Raw genomic sequence first — 23,394 nt, forward strand, 5'->3', positions numbered from 1 at the left:
CAGGATTGGGCTCTGAGGTGACAGGGAGGCTTTGAGCTCTGTTGGCATTTCTTGTCATTTGCCAGCTTCCTGCCTTTAAAAAAAAAATGGATATTGAAAATTGAATGGCCCGGGTGGGTGAGCTTGCTTGACAGTTCCCTGGTCATCTAGGAAATAACACCCAGGCACTATAGTAACAGATGCTCATTCAGTGATGCAACGTGAAGGATGGTGTGTCTTCTGCAAAACAGGTTTGGTATCTAATCTATCCAGAAAACGTGAGCTGGAGTTAAAAGCTAATTGGCAAGAAGCCCATTGCTGTACAGATGTATTGGCTACAGGAACCACAAGTGCTGGGCACAAACGTGCAGCCTCAGCTGTGGAGCACAGGCAAAAGGAAACGGCAAATCCACCACCTCAGTGCACTTGGACATAAATCAACACTCTTCTGGGCTTTGTGTTTGATTATTTTCACCTTTTCTTGTTAAAATTTGAAGTTGAGTTTGCTCTTTGTTAGCAGCTCTGGCTTCTTTTTATAGTCTCTTGATATGTTTGGGGGAGGCAAAAGAAAGATGTTGCAGGGTGAAGTTACCTCGTTAACCCCACTGACCCTGCCGCTGTTATTTTGTACAAGTGTAAGCCCATGGTGAAAAAGGACCCACTTGTGCTATCTGTTCAATCTTCCCTCAGTAAGAAACGAAGGACAGTCCATGAAAAGGCATCACTGTAATACGCATTAAGCCCTGACTTGCAGCTTCCTGAGGTGTGAGTGTGGTTTCACTCGTGTAAACGCAACATTCGAGTTGATGGAGCCAGCAAAACACATTTTACAGCATGAGGTTTTAAAGATGCATTTGTTCAGGTCCCTCTGTGATGCTCAGTAGTATCAGACGAGCATAACACTGACCTGTCTGATTGCTACTGAGGAAGGAGACCACTGGATTCTGTTCTGGGGAAAGCCTGGAAGAGCTCTTCTGATTTAAAAGGCAGAGTAAACATCAAACAAGATCTGATCATCTGTTTTTTAGTTTCCCACCTGCAGCCCTTAAGCAGACCATAGGTTCAGAAGAAGGTTTCAAACTGGGCCCTCCTAAGGTTTTCAAGGGAAAGCACAAAAAAATCACTGGCTACTTTTGAGAATTTTAGCCTGATCAGTTTTAGGAACATTCAGCCTGAAGATTTTGCCCCAGTCAAAGTAGTTAGGACCATGATGAACAACTTGCATGCCTTTGTGTCATTGCAACTGCTACTCCCTGTCCCAGTAAGGGCTGTTTGCCCACGGGAATGGCTGCAGATGGCAGCTGAGCTGACATGATGGCGTCTCTGCAGCTTGAACCCTCTCCCATGAGAGAGGTGGCTGCAGCAGACTATCCCACTATTCCAGCTGGTGATTCAGATGAGTGGTCTCCTGACAGTTGGCTGCAGAAGAGCATGCAATCTAAAAAAGCCAGTTTCAAATGCTCTTCAGATGGCCCTGGCTGCTTGACACAGATGGATGTGTGTGTGTTTCCATGAGAAACCAAGTGTGCTTGCACCTTCCTCCCCCTGATGCCTAAACATAGCCAGTGAAACACGAGAGATTTCAAATAACCTCAGCGGATGGTGCTTAGGCCCATTGGTCTTGTCAGCTGGGGCAGTCTGGCTGGCCAGCAGGTTTGCTGGCCATGCACGACGTAGCCCATGCAGAATGATGTCCCTCCATGCAGTCTTCTGCATCAAAGTGGTCCTGATGAGGCACCAGGGGCTTCAGTGCACGGCCTGAGCAAGAGGAGGGACATCCTATCGTCTGCAGGGAACCCATGCATCTCTGCACACTGTGCTACACCCATTGATGTTCCCGTGCCAAATAAGAGCACCCACAAGGAGTGGTGGCACCGTCACTGGGGAGCTGCCCTTGGAAGCACAGAGGGTTACACTGCACTCCTCAAGCTAGAAAGCCCACCAAAGTCATGTGAAGAGCAAAGTAGTGCAATATGAAGGTATGATCCACAAACACCTTCCACAAAGATGGCTCTGAGTCAGGCAGTCTTCATCTGGATGTGAAGAGCAGCAAGCATTTCAGTCTGAGGGGTGCAGGGAGCTTGTCCCAAGACATCCATGGTAAATCCTAGTAACTCTCCTGGAAATCTCTGGTGTATCCTGCGGAGGACTGAATCAGGGCTGGTCCTCTTCTCCTACCAGCTTTCTTCAAGTGGTGCAGCTGCTGATTTCATCAAAATTACCCCAGTGTAAATAAGACACAAGCAGAAACTGGTGACTATGCTTAAAGTCTAATTATTTTGGCTTGGACTGAGACTGAGACATTTGAAAAATGATAGGTTTTTATGCTCCTACTGATTGCTGGGCTAGGAGTTTGGGCTTTTGCCTTTTTTAGAGTCTATGTGTTACGTAAGTAACTTCAGGGCACACTATGAACTAAAGTTTCTGCGCATTCTTGTAATATATTTGTAGATATGCATTGCTGTGTTGTGTCTTGGTGTTTCTTAGTCATTTCAGAGGTTAGAATAACATCTCCCTTCACAAGGTATTGATCTGTTTGAACAGAATTGGATTAAGTTAATGAGCTGCTGTCTGGAGCTCGATTTATGCATGGGGTCTGATGAGGATGAGTAAGAGGTCACCTGTGGTTGTAAGGAATTTCTTAAGGGGTAAAAAATACACATGGCAGCATCTTCTCTTGCCTCCTGAGGCCAACTGGAGCCCTTTCTGTAACTCTGCAGGGATACCACAGGGATTTTTACTTCAGCCTGATGTTCCAGTTATTTTGGAGGTTAGAAGTGCCAGAGAAATGAACATGGGACTGAAGAGGCGGTTGTTTGCTAGTGGGCAGCTGGCTGGTAGCTGGTGATCCCCACTGCTTTGTTCTCACCCACTCACCAGAGCTTCCCGTCAGCCCAGCAGCGGAGCAGGGCCACCAGTGACACTGCTTTGGGATGAGCAACAAGGTAGACGTTGGAGCTACCTGAGGTCTCCCTCTTGCACATACAATCTTTCCTTAATTTCCTCTTGGTTGCATGTATTTTTTTTTTCTTTTAGAAAACTAGAAATGCTCATTATTGCTAGCTTGACAGGAGTGAAAACTACTGGGGAATGAGCCCTTAAGAAGGGCCAGGCTGCTTACCAAGGTGCTGAACTAAGGATTTAGAAGCTTATCTTTAGATAAACTTTTTTGGGTGTTTTTTATACCAAAAAAACCCCCAACTCCAAACAAAGAAAAAAACCCACCAAAACCAAATGACCTTGGCTTTTGCTCTCCCTAAGCATAAAGCTGTTTTGCTGACCACAATGGTTGGAGGCTTTCTTGTTGACCCTAAAACCACCCCAAGGTAAAATTTCTTTTTTCCTCTTCTTGCTTTGCCGTGGGTCTGGTGAAAAGGTTCAGTGTTAGCAGTTTCCACGTTCAGAAAAAGGTCAACAAAATAAGTCATCCAAAAATCACCACCAGTAAGTCATATGGACAAAAGCTAGCTAGCCCTCTGCCACTGTCACACAGAGAGTTGTCACTGTGGCTCTAGTTTCTGCTCATTTCAAACTTTGCTTTAGCACATCCTAAGTGTAAATCATTCAGATTTGGCCCAAATATTGCAAGCTGTTTCAATTTACAGTGCTTCTCTCTAAATAATGAAGTAACCACAAAATTAAATGCCTTCTTTTTAATGCTGTGCACTATTATGTTCACCTTCAATCTCATTAAATATTTGTGGTAGTGCCTTACTGGGTCCATTGTTCATGGTGTGGCCTGTCCACCTCTTTTTATGCTTGAAAAGATTTTTACTGTACAAAGAAAATTAAACCCATCCCAGTTCCCAAATGTGGTCTTTAAAATGCTGCCACGTACAAGCCCATCTTCACTTAACAGTTTTGACATAGCTCAGAACTGTAGGCACTCAGAAGAAAATAATTCTGCAGTATTATGCATCCTCATTTACATGCAAATTACTGAATAGTGTATTTGTCCCGATAGAATTTAGCTAATTCAAAGGAGAAACATTTCCAGTCAATCAGGGAGCAGCACAAATAATCTTGTCCTGCTGGAGGTGCCTGTGTTTAACTCCGCTGTGATTTCTCATCTGGATCCTAAGGAGACTCCTTGCATAACTGTAGGGACTGTTGTTATCTTTGTTTAATTTCTATAGAAATATAAGTACGATGAACGACTGAGCCTGTGTATATTCTCTCTGTAATGATAATTGCCTTTATGCTGCCTTGTTTGCCCAGTTCCTGGAACTGCTCTCAGAGTGCAAAAACTGCCAGTTCCTTATGTGACTATTAGCTATCTCTGTTCTAAAACAAATAACAAAAAAAACCTACCCTCACATATCTATTCTTTACAAAGAACAAAAGCTCATAAACTTCCCTAAGTAACTTCAATAATTTTAAGCAATTCACCTCGATGGAAACTTTCTTTCCTGGAAAAATACCTTGTAGCACATCGGAAGCTGAATATGTGGTAGATTCACTGCTCTATTGGGAAAGAGACCACATCCTCCTGCAATAGCACAGGAGCATTTCTTACACCCAGACGTTCCCTGCCGGACACTCTGTCCTGGCTCTGGGGATGAACCTCTGCTGTGTGGCGGCTGCCAAGCAGCTGGCAGGGAGCACTGGGCTCCGGGCTCTGCTCTCCAGCGGGGGCACATGCAGCTGGGTGGGTGGATGGGTGGCTATCACATGCAGTAGCATTCGCTCTGAACATGGTCCAGCAGCAAATTGCACCAGCTCGGCCCTCCAGAGATGAAGGAAGGAAGGAAGGAGCCATGTACATGCGTCCTTCAGAAATACCTCTTTGCTGTTGGAGGATAGCATGCTGGAAACAGTCCCCTTGACCGCAGCAGGACTCCTGAAGTCTTGAGGACCACTTCTCATCACAAAAGTGGGAGGATTGAGGATGCTGGGCTGGAAAGAAAAATAGAGTCACTTAAAAAACTTATTAGGTTGGAAATATCACATCAAATCTAGGGAAAAAGTCAGTTTCCAGCTATTTATCAAAAAATCGGAAGAATAAATCTCTGAATGCTTTTCCTTTGACTTTTTACTTCTGCAGTGAATTCTCTTTGCACCTGTAAGTAAAAAGTGACTTTCAGATAAAGGCCATCAATCTGTAACTTCTGCAAGGGATTCTGCACGCATGAATAGGAATATAGTCTCTTTCTTGACAGTCAGAAAACTGATACTTCTGGGGATGAGGTTGTCTAAAGACATGTCCTAAGCTTTGGGTCAGATGGGATGGGAAGATGGTACAGTTTAAAAAGAGACGATCCAGAGGAATTTGGAATTTGAGGTTTTCTTATGGTTCACTCTACAGGCAGAGGGAACTGGGAGAGTTGAATTTTTATTTGTGTTTTTTTTTTTTTCCTTTTTCTTTACTTGTACTTTTTTAGTTTATTCTACTCAGAAATTTGTCTCCGTCATGTTTTTTATCTCCTTGTCTAGTTATTTCTTTTTGAACCCATGTATTTGTTATGTACTCCAAACTGGTGCGAATGATTATGCAATTTTGTAGATGCTTGCTTCATTAATAAAACATTTGTTGTTTCTTTGTTTTTTATTGGATGTTTTTGAGGTGAAGGGAATCAAGCGAACTAATGCATTCGAAACACCATTCCTGATTTCCCCAGCTCCTAAGCCAAGGATAGAGAATTTTCTTGTTAAGTTGTGCACAAGCAAAAGTCTCTTCGAATAGATTCTGATTACACCTCTCCTTTTGAGATGACTGCATCAGTAACTCAATGGACAATGATCCAATGGTTTTAAGAAAAGAGAACATTTTATTAAAAAAAAAAAAAAAGCCATTACTGCTTTCCTGGTGTTCAAGTGCTTGCTGTACAAGTCCTTACTCTTCTGTCATCTTGCAGGGATTGGTATTTTTAACTGCAGTACTTTGAAGTGACCTGGGACAAGTATCCTGGCGATTTTCAGTGTCAACCAGTGGCCAAGTGGCTTTGTCCTTTGCGACCACCTGACAAGGGGGTGTCCTCTGCTCTGAAGAGGTCAGACTCCAGAAAGACAGCTTGTAGAGCTTCAGCACTTTTCTCTTGCCGTTCTCAAGGAATTGCCTTTCTTGAAGAGCAGTTTCACTAGAGAAATGGCGAAGAGGAGGAATCCTCAGTCCCTCTGAGTGCATGTCCCAGGCACAGATGGCAAAGCTGTGGAGCTGCTGCCCATGGCTCATCTTGGCACCCCAGGAGCTGCTTGGGATGATTAGGGCCATTTCAGACGCAAGTGATGAGAGAAGATCCAGAAGACTGAGTCTGATTCCTGTAGCTCTGATACCTGGATAAACCAGGGGTTATCATCTTTGTAGGCATTTCTTCTCATTTCACATTTCCTTGAGCTATATTGCAAGAGCCATCAGGACCCATCTATCTACAGTTCATCTCTCTTGCTTAGTTAGTATCTTGGACCTCACAGCCTGTATGCTTGGAGGAGCAGGACAGGGCCTGGCTAAACATTTATTTTGGGAAACTGAGTGTCTTGACCAGGAGGTCTGTGACAGAGAATGGCATTGAACTTGGCTTTCCTAGATCCTTACATCTCCACCATCACCTTTCCTTCTACCTATGGGAGAGCTGGAGGAGTAAAGCAAGCTGGATTTGTCTCTGCATGAAGTGGGAGCTTGTAATAATAAAAGTCTTAACATCCTGCTCCTGTGAGCTGACAATATAAAGTATTTAATACAGTGAGTGTCTGCAGCTATACTGTGTTTCTGGCTGACTTCAGAAACCCAAGCCTTCAAAAAGCGTAAAACTAATTTAAAATAAAACATTAAATAAAGACAGTTTAGGAGTTCTGTTTTCCTGGTATTTGATTTCTTTTTTTTTTTTTTTTTTTTAAGCTTTTGCTTGAGAAACTTGAGAATTAGATATTTCGGGTTATTTTTTATTTTTTCCTGAGAAAAAAAGAAGAAATTCTTCCCTAATTATGGAGCTTCAGAATCCGTGACACCAAAGATCACCAGAATGACAAAATGTTCCTGAGATTTGGCAGGGTTTCAGAACAAGAGAAAACATGTGTTGAGGAATCCGTTTGCTTGGTATGATATGAGGCCTGTAATGGAGCTGTTACCCACGCCCCTTTTCCTCTTCTAGCAGTATAATTAAACAGTTAACACATTTCAGAAATAATGGAATAATTAATGTAATTAAGCAGGGCTTCTTTCACAAGCAAAGAGCATGGTAAAGCAGCACTGCTATTTCTCCGGCATTAGAAGCGTCCCTTTATTTTCACCTGTGCCTTTCACCTGTTTACATGAAGGCAAAGGGCAGGGCAAAGTTTCCAAAATTGCTCAAAGTGCCATTTTCAAAAGCAGTACCCCATCAGCATGTGTCTAATGGGGAAATCAGTGAGCTTTGGACTTCTCAGATGGGAAAAATAGTACTTAGGCCGTTTTGAGAATGCTGCCCCACATCTGCCTAGTTTTTATTCTGCTGATCCGATGTGTTCATTTAAACAGACCTCTCCCTCGGACGAGGCAAGCAAGAAGCAGCTTTTAATGCCCCACCGCCCGTCGGTGGACCACTCGGACGAACCCTTTCAGAGGCAGAGGGCAGTGAGCGCTGTCAGCATCATCACCAGTGCCCTGGAAGGTAAGACACATCTTTGGTTCCCCAGCTCCAAGCTATATGCATGTTGACTGGCAGGAACAAGTGACACAAAAGATCTTAATACTGAACTCTTGTTGTTTTGCAAGAAGGCGTTATAGATAGTTGTTGCAACCCCTACGATATAGGCAAAGCTATAACAGAAGGCAATATCATCTCTATCTTATCCATGCACTTGTAAAAATTCTGACAAAACACAGGCCATATAATCAGAAAGTCAGATCTGGTAACATTTTTTACCTCCATGGCATTTAATTTGCACAGGACTAAACAAGATGCAGGGTAGTGGAGCACCAGACTGTTTGGGTGACTGTGCATACATTTATATCTCATCTCTCTGGAGCTGATGCAAAGCCTGGCATGTGCAGTCACCAGCTACTTGCAGAACTTCCAAGTCATGGGGGAAGAAAGTCTCCTCCTTGCAGAGCAACTAGTGGGACACATCAGTTTTGTGGGTGGTTGAATCCCACTGTGAAATTTAAGGATGCTCAAAGGACCCTTTTGACCATGCAAGTATTTCTCAGCGAAATTTTCCATTGCTTATTAGGCTTCTCGTTAGGTACAGGAGGATTTCCCTTCCCTATCTTTCCACACACAGGAACTTTGCATTTCCCTTTCACAAATTTATTGGTAGCGAGACAACAACTCTTAGCAAAACATCACATTTCCAGGCTCTTTACATGCATGAAAGGACTTCTTACAGTTCCTCATGTCTCCTATGTTGTAAATTGAGACCAGATAGGTGGTAGCCATGAAGAGTATAGAAAAATGTCTGTCAAGAACGTGATGTGGAGCAAGGGAAATTTTAGATTCTCCTGCAGCCTTATTCTCTGTATTACTGAGGAAGAGGAAGGCAAGGCAAGACAGAGGAACTTGTCTGGGAGATGCCTTACAGAAAGCGACTGAACCTAGCTCTTTGGAGACAGCCCAGCATGTAACCACCAAATCCTTCTTTTCCCTCAGCTTTTTACCATCCCCTGTGGCTATATTCAGCAGTATTGTGGCCAGAACAGATGTATATATGTTTAAATAAATAAAGAGTTGTGTTCTTGACAGGTAAATAATCACTTCAACGTATTCCAGTGTTTAGTGTAGTCTGCAAAGGTTTTCTTTGTTTTCTGTGGGGTATTTAGCAATTAGCTTTATGATTGATTTGCTTCTTTGTAATGCGTTAAGAATGCTTAAAAGGCCTGAGCTGGACTTCTTCTTATTTATTTAATGGTAGTGTCTACTACTTTTTACCACAGAAATAGAGACCATCAAGTCTACGGTAACTCTGAGGATGTACATTTTTAGCCTCATGTAGAAGAAAACTGTTTCAATCCTTATCAAAGATTTTCTAACTCTCAGACTTTGATTAGTCATTGAAATTGAATACTTGTTAACAACAAGAGGAATATCAAATCAGAGTAAAATATATCACAGGCTTTAGCTATAATAATAGCTGTATGATTTGTACCAAATTGTATGAAACAGCCAGACTAGAAAGTCCCTTCCCCTTTAGTTACCTGGTTTCTGCTCTTGGCTCTTGGGTAGTCATCACCTGCCTGGTTTTCCCAGACATTGCAAAGCCTTACAGACAAGGAAAGACCTAATTTTTTTTTCATTCAAAAATAAGAGGAAAAATACCTTCACCACAAACTTTGACCATTTTTTAAAACACAATATAAAGTAACAGAAAAAAAAGCAGTTGAGTCTAATTTTCCTTTTCCTTTTGCAGATGTCTTTCAAAAACTATTAAATCTGTTGTGATTTCTAAAAGTCACCCATGGTGGGAAAGATGTGGGTTCTTTGTTGATTTAAACCCGTTTAATGCCACATCACTGCCAAAAGAGGAGAGTCACACCTTTCTTCTCCCCTTGCTGTGTACCTGCAGTTTGATTAACCTGTACAAACTATTGGTTTTCAGCTGGATCTGCAAGCAGAACCAGCTCACCCAGAAGGTCCAGGAGCACAAAAGCTGGCAAAAGGACAGTGAAATAACTTGGGGCTGAGAGGGGTGAAACTACCCCTTTCAGCAGCAACCTGGACTTAAAGGGGCTTGTGCTGAGTGTGAAGCCTCAGAGAAAAGAGTCATTCGTTTGATGTGTGTCCATCATGAGGGTGCCAAAATTAATAACAGTGGGTTGGTTAGAAGTGATTGTGAGGAGTATGGATACAGACAGATGAGTTCTTCTGGATTTACCTGGAAAATTAGGTCCTTTAGGAAGTGACTGCACCAAACTCTTTATTACTTTGAGATGGGTTTCCAAAAAAATGCAAAATTAGGATTTTGCATTGAAATTCGTAGAATCATAGAACAGTTCGAGTTGGAAGAGACCTTAAAGATCATCTAGTGCCAACTCCTCTGCCATGGACAGTGACATCTTCCACTAGATCAGGTTGTTCAAAGCCTCATCCAACCTGGCCTTGAACACTTCCAGGGACGGGGCAGCCACAACTTCTCTGGACAACCTGTTCCAGTGCCTCACCACCCTCAGAGTAATGAATTTCTTCCTTAGATCTAATCTAAATCTCCCCTCTTTCAGTTTAAAGCCATTGCCCCTTGTCCTATCACTACACACCCTTGTAAAAAGTCCCTCTCCAGCTTTCCTGTAGGCCCCTTTAAGTACTGGAAGGCTGCTATAAGATCTCCCCAGAAAACTCTTATTTGAGGTTTGGGCTATTTTTGATTCAATTGTTTGGGATACGGATGGTTATCACATCATTTTAGGCACTTACCTGTAGACTATCTGTTTGGAGGCTGGAAAGACATAGTTATTTTTTGGAAGCAATTTGATTTCCCAGAGATCTCGGAGTAGTGAAGATGTTTGTGCAAAACTGTACATGGAAGACATTGTCTGATATTTTGAAGGCTTGCTAGAAGACACCTAATACTGCAGTTGTGTTGTCCAATGAAGGAAAATGCACAGAGAATGCATCCTGGCTTGAGAGAGGAGGCTGTTTATAAACTGATTGAAATAACAGGCTTGGCTGAAGTTTTCCTGTTATCAGTGCAGGTTCTAATTATATAGACTAAAACTGTTATGCAGCATTCCATGCCCATAAAGGAATCAGAAAAGGAAAACGTTAAGCAATTCTGCTAATCATTATCATTCAGCCATTAACTGTCTTTTTCAGCTTTTCTTTTTCACCCTTTAACACAAATTATACTTATGAAGCCATTTCATTTCTTTTGTGCTCAAATAAAATGAACATATAAAAGTCGTATTTTAGGTAATATTTTAAAAACACCTTTCTAAAGAACACTGGAGCTTTGGCTTAATTTTCTAAATGACTTATGCACTCCCCTGATTTTGTATGTGGGCCTTTCAGAAGAAATCAGATACTTAATGCCTTTTTGGATTGCAGATCAAGAACAGAAACCCTATGGATAACCAGTGATACTCTGGTTCTCAGGTGCTTAAATCAATTCTATTGGATTTAAGCTCTTTCCTCTCTTAACTGCTTTAAAAGGTATTACTTAAGATACTTAAAAAATGAGATTTGGGAATGAAAATTAAGTATTCCAATCTAAGTTAAATGAGGATAATGTATTCTTATCCATTTGAGCTTGCCAAAAGGGAAAACAGAGTAAAAATCTGAGCCTATATATAATACTAGACTTTACATATTTAGTGTGATTCTCCCTTTTGGCTTGTGACACTTTTAAAAGGTTATTTCTTTCAGAATAGGTCACTGTCTGTTAAGTGCAGGTCAACTGGCAAACACCCCAAAGTGTGTGATTTGCCAGCCTGTTAGGACAGAAATATTTTTATCCTAAATAAAAGTTTGGGGTAATTCAGGGGCTTTCCACTATGTTATGAGTCATTTTAAGTGTTCTCTTGTCACATAACTCTGTGAATTGACTGCTGCTTTACTGCTTGTGACTTAGAGCTCGAGGAATCACACCAGAAATGTCCTCCCTGCTGGAACCACTTTGCTGTTAAATTTCTCATTTGGGATTGCTGCCCACTTTGGCTTTTAATCAAGAAATTTGTCAAGTTCGTGGTAATGGACCCATTTACCGACCTCACCATCACCCTTTGCATTGTGCTGAACACGCTTTTCATGGCCTTGGAGCATTATAAGATGACAAAGGAGTTTGACCACATGCTTTACATAGGCAACTTGGTAAGTGAACGTGAACTTGAAGTGCTACCTGAGGAGTGCATTTACTGCTTTTTAAAGTTTTGGCTGTGGCTTGGAAAGACCCTGTTTTGATGTGCTGTCAGCATCACTTTGCCTATAACATGTTAAGCAAGTCCACACAGTCACCTCTTTCTGGGGGTGAAATGAACGAAGGACAATCATTCTATGATTCTAAGGGTTTATTTTTGTTAAACTAACATATTCTAGTGTTATTAGTAACCATTAAAGCCATGTTTCTGGGCTGTTCCTGATAAGTATCTAGTTTGTTTCTGTTTAAGGAAATGAGATAAGAGAAAGGCTAATGAGGTTTATTTGGTATTTCTGGTAAAGCAATGATAAAGTGGCAGTTCTCAGTGATTAATAGTGACTTTTAAGTTAAAAAAAGCCTGCAGAAAACAACAAGGAAAGATCTTGGAGGGAAATAGAGTGGTGTTTCATTGTAGATAGATATGTATGCAGGAAGGTGCCTATGGTGCATTTTCTGTATGTCGCTGTATGTCCTACTGTTCCTCCCTGCCTCGTCCAGCAATGTGTGCTGGTTCCATGGAAACTCTGGGGCAGAGGGGACATAGAACAAAGCAGGGCTGATGCTTCCGGAGGAAACTCTTAAAGTGCAAGCTGGAGAAGCCCTGGAGAGAGTTGCAAAGTAAGCAGAGACCGCACTTCTCCAAGAAAAAGCAGAGTGGCAGATCTACAGCCAAGCTGCAGGGACAGCAGAAAAGCCTTTCCAGAGGCGATGTGGTACAATTTGTTAACCCAGGGGGCCACTAAAATTCTGCAGTTACTACAAAACGGAAGCTTTTTCTTTAATCATCTTTCTCAGAGTTTGTTTAAAAGTTACCATATTTTACTGCTTTAAAACGTAATGTTTAAAATCCTTTGAATTTTAGAAGGATCTGTATTGGAAAAGGCATAGACCATCTAGCTATGGCATGGTGGAATTGCCCCTAAAATCTAGTGGTAGAAGCAGAGATATCCTATAGGACCATAAGTAAGTCTGGAGTACCCTGGAACGTGGATGCTGCTAAGTTTGCATTTGTGAAGCTCACAGTGGAGATGAAAAAGCCCTTTATTTCTATGAAAACAAAGGCTGCATTATCTCCAAGTGGGATTCCCCTTGCCTAACTTCAGGTATTTCCAGTGTAGCAGTCTCTGAGCCAGTTGCCTTTGTCTCCTTTTAAATTCAACGGAGAGTAATGGACAATTTTAAGGCACAATTAATGTGATGTTTTAAAGACATTTATGTTTGGATAAGGTGAACTATGTCATGGAGGCCAGTGACTGTAGTGACCATCGACTATAGTGGGAGTATGCAGAGATACTACAGATGTGATATCTCCCTTTAGTGAGAAGCATCCTACGTTGACAGTTTTAGATGTGTAGCAGCAATATTCAGACTTTTTTGCATCCATCCTAGCATATATGGTCTATCATGTATGGATTTTTTTCTTTACCCCGATCCTTGTTATTCTCAGCTCTGGGCCTCCTTGAGCAGGTCGAGGTTCTTCTCCTAGGTTGTGGGAGCAGTCTTCAGTTTTCCAGCTGCTGTGTCTTGGCAAATCTATCTCTGTTTTTGTGCTAAGCAAAAATCTGTTTGGGTCTCTCTTGTTTCAAACCCATGCTCTTGTCCTCTGCAGAAAGCAGTAGAGGTGGGTAGCTCAGAAAGTCATCTCACAGGACTGCATCCAGCTCCACTCTGCAGCCAGCCTTCCTTGTTGTTCCACTCAGCAATTTGTGGCCTTCTAAGATGACTTTAAAAAACTTTGGACCCAACATCCATCAGAGCAGGTGGCAATGCTGCCCCTTTCCTCCTCTGGCTCCTAGGATAATAAATGTGTCTGCTTCTTGCTCTGCTTTTGGCAGATGAGCTTCTCCCTTTGCAGACCATGGGCAGTGAAACTTTAGCCCCTGGCACCCCTCCTGCCAACGCAGCTCCTGCAGAACTGCTGGGGCTGAGCAGGGCTTCACCGGATGCCAACAAGGAAATAGAGACAATGAGCAGAGAGAGGAATTGCAAAGCAAATTTTGCAAAATTTTACAAAAAAAAAAATATTCTCTCACTGTGAGTTTCTCAGCACTGCCTACGGCTATTCCTCCTCTTTGTGCTAAAGTGTAAAATAAGCAAAACAGTTGGCTAATAGTTTTTGTAGCAAGCTGATGGACAGGGCTCCCCATCCCCTGAGATCCCAGATGAGTCTGTGAGGGGCCAGACTGTCCCAGCTTCCTCTTGCCAGCTTTACTAAACCCCTGCATAACTGGTTTGATTGCGAGTAGAGAAGGTCAGAGAAAGGTAATTCCATTTTGTAGAGGATTTTGCAAAGTCATTAGTAATGAAAATTGACATTTTTTGCAATTACCTATGAAAGGGAAGGGAGACCCAGCTTGAAGGCAGGCTGCCAGGTGACTGCATCCCCTAAGCTGCAGACAGCCAGACCCCTCCTCTGCCCCCACACCGGCTGGCTGTTGTCTTGCCATTGCATCTAACCTACTTTGAATGATTATACTAGCATTAAATGGGGAGAAATATTAAAAAGGACAGATCTTTGGCATTTTTGCCTTAAAACAAATGTTTTTGAGAGAAATGAAAGAGTGAAAGTGGAATATGGATTTGCTTTCTCCGAGAGCAATTCTTTGTCTGCTGCCAGCCAGTGGAAATCTCCTGCTCTGATTGTCCATCTACTTCATGCAGCATCTGCTACCTCCAGACTCCTTTAGTTCATCACTTACAGGAATCATTTTCAAATGTGATCAGAAGGCCAGCCAAGCACATGTACATCTTTATGTGGTTCATCTACCTGTGCAGTGCTACCACTTAAAAAATGGGTAGATAGAGCAAGATTTCCCCAATTTTTGTTTTTCTTTATAAATGGTGGTTTTACCATTATGCAATATTAAAGCCTAAATGGCTGAAATGATAGATAAAAGATTTTTTTTAAGACAAAGTCCTCAAAATCGGCAGTGTCCTATTTAGCACCAGTGGGATGTTAAGTTACTTGTTTTCTTTCCAGCCTTTATCATATTGAGTATCCAGCGTCTTGTACAAGCACAGTTGTTGCGTACAAGGTGCCGGTGATCTGACAACCGCTTTTTGAAATTCGTAGCTGGTGCACGTACGCGAATTCCTGATGCCTTCAGGAAGGCTCAGACATTTTGCTATCTTACTGTGACATTTCCTTCTCAGAAGGCTATTGATTAAAATGATTCAGGCAAAGAAAGTGATCCTCCTGAGTCATTTCTCAGCAAGATGGTAGCATAATGTACGCAGCGTGGTACCGTGGTTTTTAAGGCAGTCCCCTGGATACAATTTCACAGACATCCAGTTTCCTCTTGTCCTAAGGGAAATTGGAGCATTCTGGTGGGAATCTTTGGTATCTCTGACCACTGTGACTCAGAAATTTTTGGCTAGTTAGAAATATGAGATGGGTCGTTGTGTTGGGTTCTTGGTATTAGACGGTGATTGTATGTTGCTGCGTCCCAAATTATTGTTGCATTCCAAGGTATTATTTTCCTGATGAGAAAGAGAAGGTATTTTACATAAGGAATCACGTAAAAAGGCCACTTGGAAGAATCCATTCCTAAAGCATTACAGAGTAAAGCCAAGCCTTCTTCAAATGCAGGCTATGATTATTTTTATTCCTTAATATCATAATCATATAATCTTAACTTTTCCCTTCCACATCTTAATGGATTTCTCATTTCTGTTGCTCAGAGTTGATCAGTTTTGCTGGGATAACCCTGCAAATATTCAGCTTATTGAAAGGAAAACGTTTCTCCTTGACTGTATGTTACTGATATGTGAGCTCTGGATTCCCTCCTCTATTTTGACCAACACGGTGCATTAGTGTTGATTGTTTCATGGAAAACCATGTGCTTTAATATATATGTACAATAGAGAATTTTTCAGAAACATAAAGGTCTGTGCAGCTTGTACTGGGACTTGGAATGAAAGCAAAATAGTATATGAAGAACTTGATGCACGTATTTTGTCATTTTAAGTTGACTGTAGCCTTGCATTGTGCATTTAAACTGTTACTTAAAGAGGGCATATGAAAGGACACGATCTAATTCTCTAAGATACTTCACAGGAATATGTTAAAAATGAATTTACTGTCAGCCTTCCCTTCCCCTCTCCCTCTGCCTCATAGGTAATCTTAATATGTTGTTTTAAAGAAAAATGTTCCAATTAGAAGTTCCACCATCTGACATTTGAACTGGGTCATAAATAAGCAATGTGTACCCAAGATGCTGTGAAAATTTCCGTGACTATTTGTAAAAAAAATACTAGGACTCAAATTAGAGTTTCTAATCACCTTCACTGCCAGCGATAACCTCAGAATGACTGGAGGTTTGCTTTGCTCTGGTATTGATAATAATTAAAAAATAAAAAGGGATAATACAGAAGGTACACTACAACCCAAATGCCCCTTTAACACTCCCACTCCATTCATTTGGGTTTCTCTACTGAAATGCATAGATTTAACCTTTATAAAAGGCACCTTTACACTTTCCTTTTTTACCACTGGGATTATTCAGATGATGGAAGGAGATGGAAATGTATGTTCCAATCCAGAGCTTGAACCCAGATGTCATTGCAAGTTTACAGCAGTATCAAATATTACAGTGAAAAGACGAGACAAAGTTGTAATAGCGATAAAGAATCAGCCATGAAAAATAAAATATTTGCTTGTGAAATGTTTTTGGCTTTCCTCTGTGTTCACCTGTATCAGTGGAAAGTGTGCGAGCAGGGAGGTGTGCTCAAAAGTTTACTTTCACTTCATATTTTCTTTCTGCAGGTCTTCACTGGGATTTTTACAGCAGAAATGATCTTCAAAGTAATTGCCCTTGACCCCTACTACTATTTTCAGCAGGGCTGGAATATTTTTGACAGCATAATTGTTATTCTAAGCCTGATGGAACTGGGTTTGTCCAGCATGGGAAACCTGTCTGTTTTACGCTCCTTTCGATTGGTAACGGTCTTATTTTATTCTTACCCCTCTTATTACATATAAACTTTGATATGAATGCAACATATTTTCTTAAAAACGCATCTGCTGATAAAGACTTTAATTGCTGCAAACTAGTGAACAGTACGTGACACTAATTATAGGCTGCGGGATAAATGGAATTGTTCCAGATTTACATCAGGGTAAATGAGAACATAATTTGATTCCTTCTGGCTGTGCCAGGTACTTGTAGCACACTTAAAATGTTTGAGTTCGAATTTGTTGCAAAAATCTCCATTTTATACCTGTACATCTGTTAGCATAGTCAGCAGATAATTGATAGCCCAAGAAAGGCAAAAGCCAGTAACTTGTTGTTTTAGAAGTTGTTATTCCTGTGTTATGTTATAAACATGTCACCGTTCTTTTCAATGTTGTCAAAAGAAAACGTCTTTGAATTATTCACGGAGTGACTTTTTTTCCTAGAACTGATCAGCATAACATAGCATCTGTCTTTCAAGGGAACTCCTTAGCTGTCAGCTCCTTTGTTACGCGTGGGGTAGCGGTATTCTATTAATGAGAGACTGTCGACATATTGGAACAGACAAGTAGTTTCCTTGCCAGCCTGACATTTGTGTTGCACTTCATGTACCAGGATGTCCATGCTAATCATTCTGGCCATGATATGGCTTCACAACTTGGAAAGACCAGGAAAATAAGCCCTTATGGTTACACTTAGTGGAAGACCTTTTTTTTTTCCCTGTTTTTTTTTTTTTTTCCCCTAAATTATCTGCGCTGCTTGAAAGCGCAAATTTTTCACTGCTGCTGCTAGTTCCTGAGAATCTCCTGTTAGTTTTTGAGCAATTCCTCTTCAATAGGGCTGAAATTAAACCTTCAATTGAAAACACAGCACACGGGCTAGGAACCATTTACACTCTTAAAATAGGTCTTAAGAGGGATGTGGGTTGTGCATAGACTGCGTGATCCTCAGCACAGAGGTGATTTTCACCCTGGGAACTAACAGCTAATAACATCTGGCTGAGGCTTGCTCTGAAACACAGAGGAATTGCTTCTCTCTTTGTGGGATCAAACCCTAAACCCCTTCCCCCACATGCCTGCCAGGCTGTTTAATTTGAGGAGGAAAAGCAACGTAAAAGAAAATATTAAGACCTGAGATTTTCTCCTTCCATCCTCTCCCCACCATGATATCAGAGGAATAAGCCTCTAAAAGCACGTCTATCTAACGAGGCAGAGCATAGCTCTGGAAAACTTAATTCTCATCCAAGAAGCCCAGCTGATATTTTATTAATAGATGTAGTGAGGTTAACAGGAAGTATGGCTAAAATCACCTTGTTCCGCACACACTGTGGCATTTAACATCTCTGAAGTTTTACTCGCTTTAATAATTCATCGGCTGAAATGTCTGTTGCTTCTGTGAACTGACACTGTTGTTTATGTTTTGTTCACAGCTGCGAGTCTTCAAATTGGCAAAGTCCTGGCCGACCTTAAATACGCTCATTAAAATCATTGGTAATTCAGTGGGTGCCCTCGGTAACCTCACTCTTGTGCTGGCAATCATCGTCTTTATTTTTGCCGTGGTAGGAATGCAGCTCTTCGGGAAAAGCTACATGGACAATGTGAAGAAGATAAGCACGACTGGCAATTTGCCACGGTGGCACATGAACGATTTCTTCCACTCGTTCCTCATCATCTTCCGAATTTTGTGTGGGGAGTGGATTGAGACCATGTGGGACTGCATGGAAGTAGCTGGGCAGCCGCTGTGCCTTCTTGTCTTCTTGTTGGTCATGGTGATAGGAAACTTAGTGGTGAGTTCTCGAGATGTTTTTTATCCCTTTCCTGGCAGCTGTGTGCAAATGTACCATTTTTTTTTTTATCCAGAAAAGGCAAATCTCACATTGCTCCATGGCTTTAATTCAATGAACCAAATTGTCACCTAGAGAAACTTGTTCATATAGCAAATACAAAATTGCTAGCATTGCATTACTAATTAGGAATGAAGGCTTCCTTTTTTTTTTTTTTTTTTTTTTCAGAAAAACAGATAATGTTTTACTAGAAGAAAGGCACATGGATGAGTTATGACGATTTTATTTCTTAAGCCATTCATGAAGCTGAAGGGATTCCAGATCTCTTTTGTATACAGGAGTGAATATCACTTCAACCGTCACTTTATTGGGAGATATTTTTATTTCTCTTCATCGTTGGTCCGGAACACGTGAACCTTGCAGCTAGCACAGTGCCTTTGAGTGGAGTTTCAAATGTCTTTGGCCTGCATGTTCTAGGAAGCTGCAGGTTGTGTTTACAGTAATGTCACTTGCTCACTTGGTTTTTTAATAGACTATCCCATAAGCATGGCTTACGTAAGCTCTGAACCTATTAAGACTGAATTGTATTTCCCTGTTGACATCTTATGGAGCGCTTTGCTGGCTTGCAGTCATCGTGGAAATGTTTCGCCTGTTCAGCTTACAGAGCATCTTTGACATTGTGGCTCTAATGGGCTTACTGTTTAGGTAGTGAGTTGTTTAATAGTAGATGCTGCTATAAAAAAATGTTGGGTTTTGCTTTTAGTGGTTGTTTTGTTTTTAAGTACCCAATGTTTTGGTTTTCAGTGCCGGGATAGAAAAGTTCTTAAAAGAGCTTGTAGAAAAATCAGAGCACGTTTTTTTATTTGCTTTAATTTAGATTTTTACAGTTAGTTTTGCACTGAAAATGCTGATTGCAAGAGCAAATTATATTTCATAGAGGTTTTTTATGAAAATCAAATGATTAACCTATGATTACTTAGAAAGTGGCAGATTACTTAAGTTTTTTTTCCCTGACTTCCCATTTCTGCAGATTTTTCTTGGAACTAAATGTGATTAGAGGAGTTGAGGCAAATTATTACTTTCTGCATATCTTGTTGAGGAGTTTTGTGAGAGATCCAGAAAGTTCTGGATCTCCCCCTGCCCTTAAGTGCTGTATTCTGTATATGATAATAAAATCTAAAAATAACATGTGGTAGATTCTGGGAAAAATGTTAACTTTTGAAATATTCATAGATTATGGAAAGATGTGAATTTGAAACATCTGATACCCTTAGATATTAGCACTCATCAGTGTGCATAAGTTCTATTAAATGTAAAATCTGATTCAGTAGCTATTGCACTAACATTATCTACAAATATTTAACCTTCAGTGCTCAAAAAAGACTGTCTCAGATGTAAAATAAATATTGAAAACCTCTGTCAGCCTGGATGAGCTGAAGTTTCTGGTCAGCTGAAAGGAAAAATGCCACCTTTATCCTTTTCAGCCAACAGTTCTGTAGCATGCGGCAATGACTGGTGAATAGGAATGGTTATTGTCTGTAGATCACTCAAAAAAAAAAATTCATAGGTGTTAAAAGAACAACAGATTCTGAATCATGAGACTCATCCGGTGTCAACTGCATTACACAGAGATTTCATGATGTTGATAAGCAGGTAGAGAGAAGGTCATCTTATTCCTCTGGCATCAGCAAAATTCTTGCTTTCTTCAGTGAGAGTGGACTGAATTCACAAACTCACTTATTTGCTGAACATTATCAGACCCAAAAAGCTGAAAAGCACCACAAGCCCTTTAAAATAAGGAGGCTTGAGCACCAACTTTTTTACCTGGAACTCTGTTGCAATCTGTGCCAGCAAAGTTTCTCTTTTAACTTGCCGAGATCCTTGTTCTTCCTCTGAGTTTCAAGAGTTAGTTCTGATACGAAAAATATTATCCTGAGGTTGTATCTCATTTGGAATCTGAACACTTTCTTAGTCTCTGAAGGCACGGAGGAAATCCCACAGTGTTTTTTCCCTATGTAGCAGGTCTGCACGCTCATCTATATTAAATACTTTTATCTGTCACATCTGCCAGTACTTAGGGTAGTGTCTGTGGTCACTTCCTCAGCTGCAAGGCTAAGTGTTACAGAGCAGACTTACTCTTTTTAAAGTAAAGGCTGCAAACTGGTGTTGGAAGAGTTACAACTGCTGTGATTCTGTGATATGTTCAGTGATTCAGTCTGCAGGTCTTACTGAGCCTCACTAACATAAATTCAAAGGAATGGTGGAAGAAAAGCCAGGAGAGTTAGTAAGTGCCGTGGGCAACTTCATGTTATAGAGCAGTCCAACTGTCAAAAGGAATTGTAGGAAATCTTAAATCTTTGGTTTGTGTTCATATATCCTGAAAATGTCTTGGACCAGTGCAGTGCCACATGGAACTATGTTTACTGCTGGTCAGCTGATATTTGAGTCATCTTCGAAGAACTAAACTTTACAACAAAGTTGGAAAGTTATGTGCTGTGTAACTGCCCTTTTGCACAATAATACTGTGCTACTATTACCAGAAGGCGTTTTTAGAGTCATTGAAGCCACTTTAGAAGGTAAAGCCAAACGAGATAGATAATAAAATAGTTTCTCCCTCATTTGTAAGAAGGAGCTTCTGAAATTGCTAACTGAATAATCATGCTTACTCTTAAGTTTTATAGAGGGCTTAACATATTTCCTACTTACATTTATGTTACTGGGGTTAATAAGGAAAATCACTGAGACAGGAATTATTAAGAAGATTTAGGGGAATTTGGGTAGTGAGGCAGTCCTCTGTGCCCCATACTCTACCAGGTCAGCCAATGCGAGAGTCGAGCGTGACACCAGCCACTTCTCAGGGGACGATTCGTGTAATGGGTGCTAACAACGTGCATGAATAAAACTGACGCTTCAGTCACAGAAGGAACAACCTTCCAACCTCATTGTGTGTGCATGACGTACGCTGGCCAAGCTGTCCTTTTAATCTGCTTCTGGTCACCGAGATGAAGCCTGTTTTCTACCAGCTTCTCCTGGAATGCTACCAAGCGAAGGGTAGAAATGTGCTCACTGTCTCTGCTCATGCTGCAATTTGGCTGCTTATGATACGGACAGCACCGAGAAAACACCAGTTAGTGTTAGCCCAAGCTAATAGACACAATGCATGAACTCACCCTCAGCGCTGAGTTTCTGGATTGCTGTTGTCTCACCTCTGCCTGGCTCAGCATGTGGGAGTGGATGAATTTAATGCAGAACCTTGATTTACATACAACCCCTAGTACTTCCACAGCACATCCACTGCAAGATGGTTAATTCACTGCTACTGTTAATTCCGTGGTGGTGGAATTTTGTCTTCCTGGAGTCACAAGCATGCCAAGATGTAGAGTCTGTAACCAGGGATGTGACATCTTCAGTTTTCCTGAAAGGTGAAATATAAGGCTGGAAGTGCTCTTTGAGGATCAGTCCTTGGCATTTTCTTATCTACTGTCCATGGAAATGCTATTCACTCAGAAAAAATATTAATGACATTTTCTGAGAACACAAAGGTAGAAAGCATCACCAATTTTTAGAGTATCAGGCTATTCTGTAGGAAGAATTGCATAACGATTATTGTTGAATTATTGTGTGATATATGGAATTACGAAATACAGAGTGTAAGGTCATGCACTCAGCCCTGTTTAAGAATTTATGTTATGATCAAATAGCTTACCAACAGAAAATGTTTGAGAGGATAATAGAAGTATATGTATCAGTTGCTGTGAACATCTACCGCTGAGATAATTGCATGGAGAAGCCTTTGTAGTCAGATCTGTTTAATGGAGTCTACGAAGTCATAAAATCTTACCCAAAAAGACATCTAAAATACATCAGATTAAGTAGACCCTAAAAATACTTATTTCTATCCCTGAAGTCTTGGGAGACAAACTCAGCTGTAGATATTTACATGTACAATGTACCAATACACTGCACTCATTGGAAAGGTAAATGAGATTCTAATACGTATCAGGAAAGGCAATTACAGAAGAAAAAGGAGGGTATAAACACTGTTGCACAATGATCTGCAATCCTGGGTATGCAATATACTCCATTAATGACTGATGCTCAAGAAAGATGAAGTACTACTGGGAAAAGCACGGTATAGGAATATTAAGTTGATGAAGGGAATGCAGAGCTAGGCATGAAAGGAGAACAGTTTAAATGACAGGATACTGCTCATTCCAAAACAAAGGGATATGAATCACTGTATGTACCTTTAGGCTCGGATTGGAAAGGAGCCTTCTGACTATCAGCACAGTGAGGTTGTTTAGGTGGACTTTCCAGCAAGACTGACTAGCCTCAAACCAGCAGCGTGTGAGATGGAGCTTAATTAGTTTGTGAAGGAAACATGTTAACAGGGGGCTTGACCTTGTAACCTGAGAGATTTGAAGTGTCCTGCTTTGGTTAAACTCAGTGGAAACTTTTCTCTGAAAAAGTCAGACATACCTGGGGCCCATCCAGGGGATGGGGAGGATTGTTTGAGCAAGGAAGAGAAGTGACTACAGGCATATGGAGTCACCATCCCTGGAGGTTTTAAAAGACACGTAGATGTGGCCCTTAGGGACATGATTTAGTGGTGGACTCAGCAGTGTCAGGTTATCAATTGGACTCAATGATCTTAAAGGTCCTTTCCAACCTAAATGATTCTATGGTTCTATATGTGAAGCTTAGTCTATAAGAAGAAATTCATAGCAATTTCCTGTCCTGAATCACATTCCTAAGCGAGAGACCCTAAGTAACATAAGGAGTCATTGGGTCCCATGTGGCTGTCTAATACGTAGTAGCTATGACTGTAATCCTACTGTTTGACAAGGTCACTTTCTATGTGCGTCTACAAATTTTCATCTATTCAGATCAATTGTTTTCTTTACTGCCTATTTTTTAACA

General features: G+C 41.0%; 1 protein-coding gene across 1 annotated transcript in view; it reads left to right on the forward strand.

Moving 5' to 3' along the window:
• LOC104380089 (sodium channel protein type 5 subunit alpha) overlaps window positions 1–23,394 on the forward strand; it is a 174,209-nt gene that overhangs the window by 63,971 nt on the left and 86,844 nt on the right. Inside the window, 4 exon segments of the mRNA XM_086615079.1 lie at window positions 7,433–7,565; window positions 11,455–11,693; window positions 16,505–16,678; window positions 18,121–18,477. Coding sequence (XP_086471205.1) covers window positions 7,433–7,565; window positions 11,455–11,693; window positions 16,505–16,678; window positions 18,121–18,477 — 903 coding nt within the window.

This window comes from Tauraco erythrolophus, chromosome 7, assembly GCF_009769465.1.
Source record: "Tauraco erythrolophus isolate bTauEry1 chromosome 7, bTauEry1.pri, whole genome shotgun sequence".
Lineage (NCBI taxonomy): Eukaryota > Metazoa > Chordata > Aves > Musophagiformes > Musophagidae > Tauraco > Tauraco erythrolophus.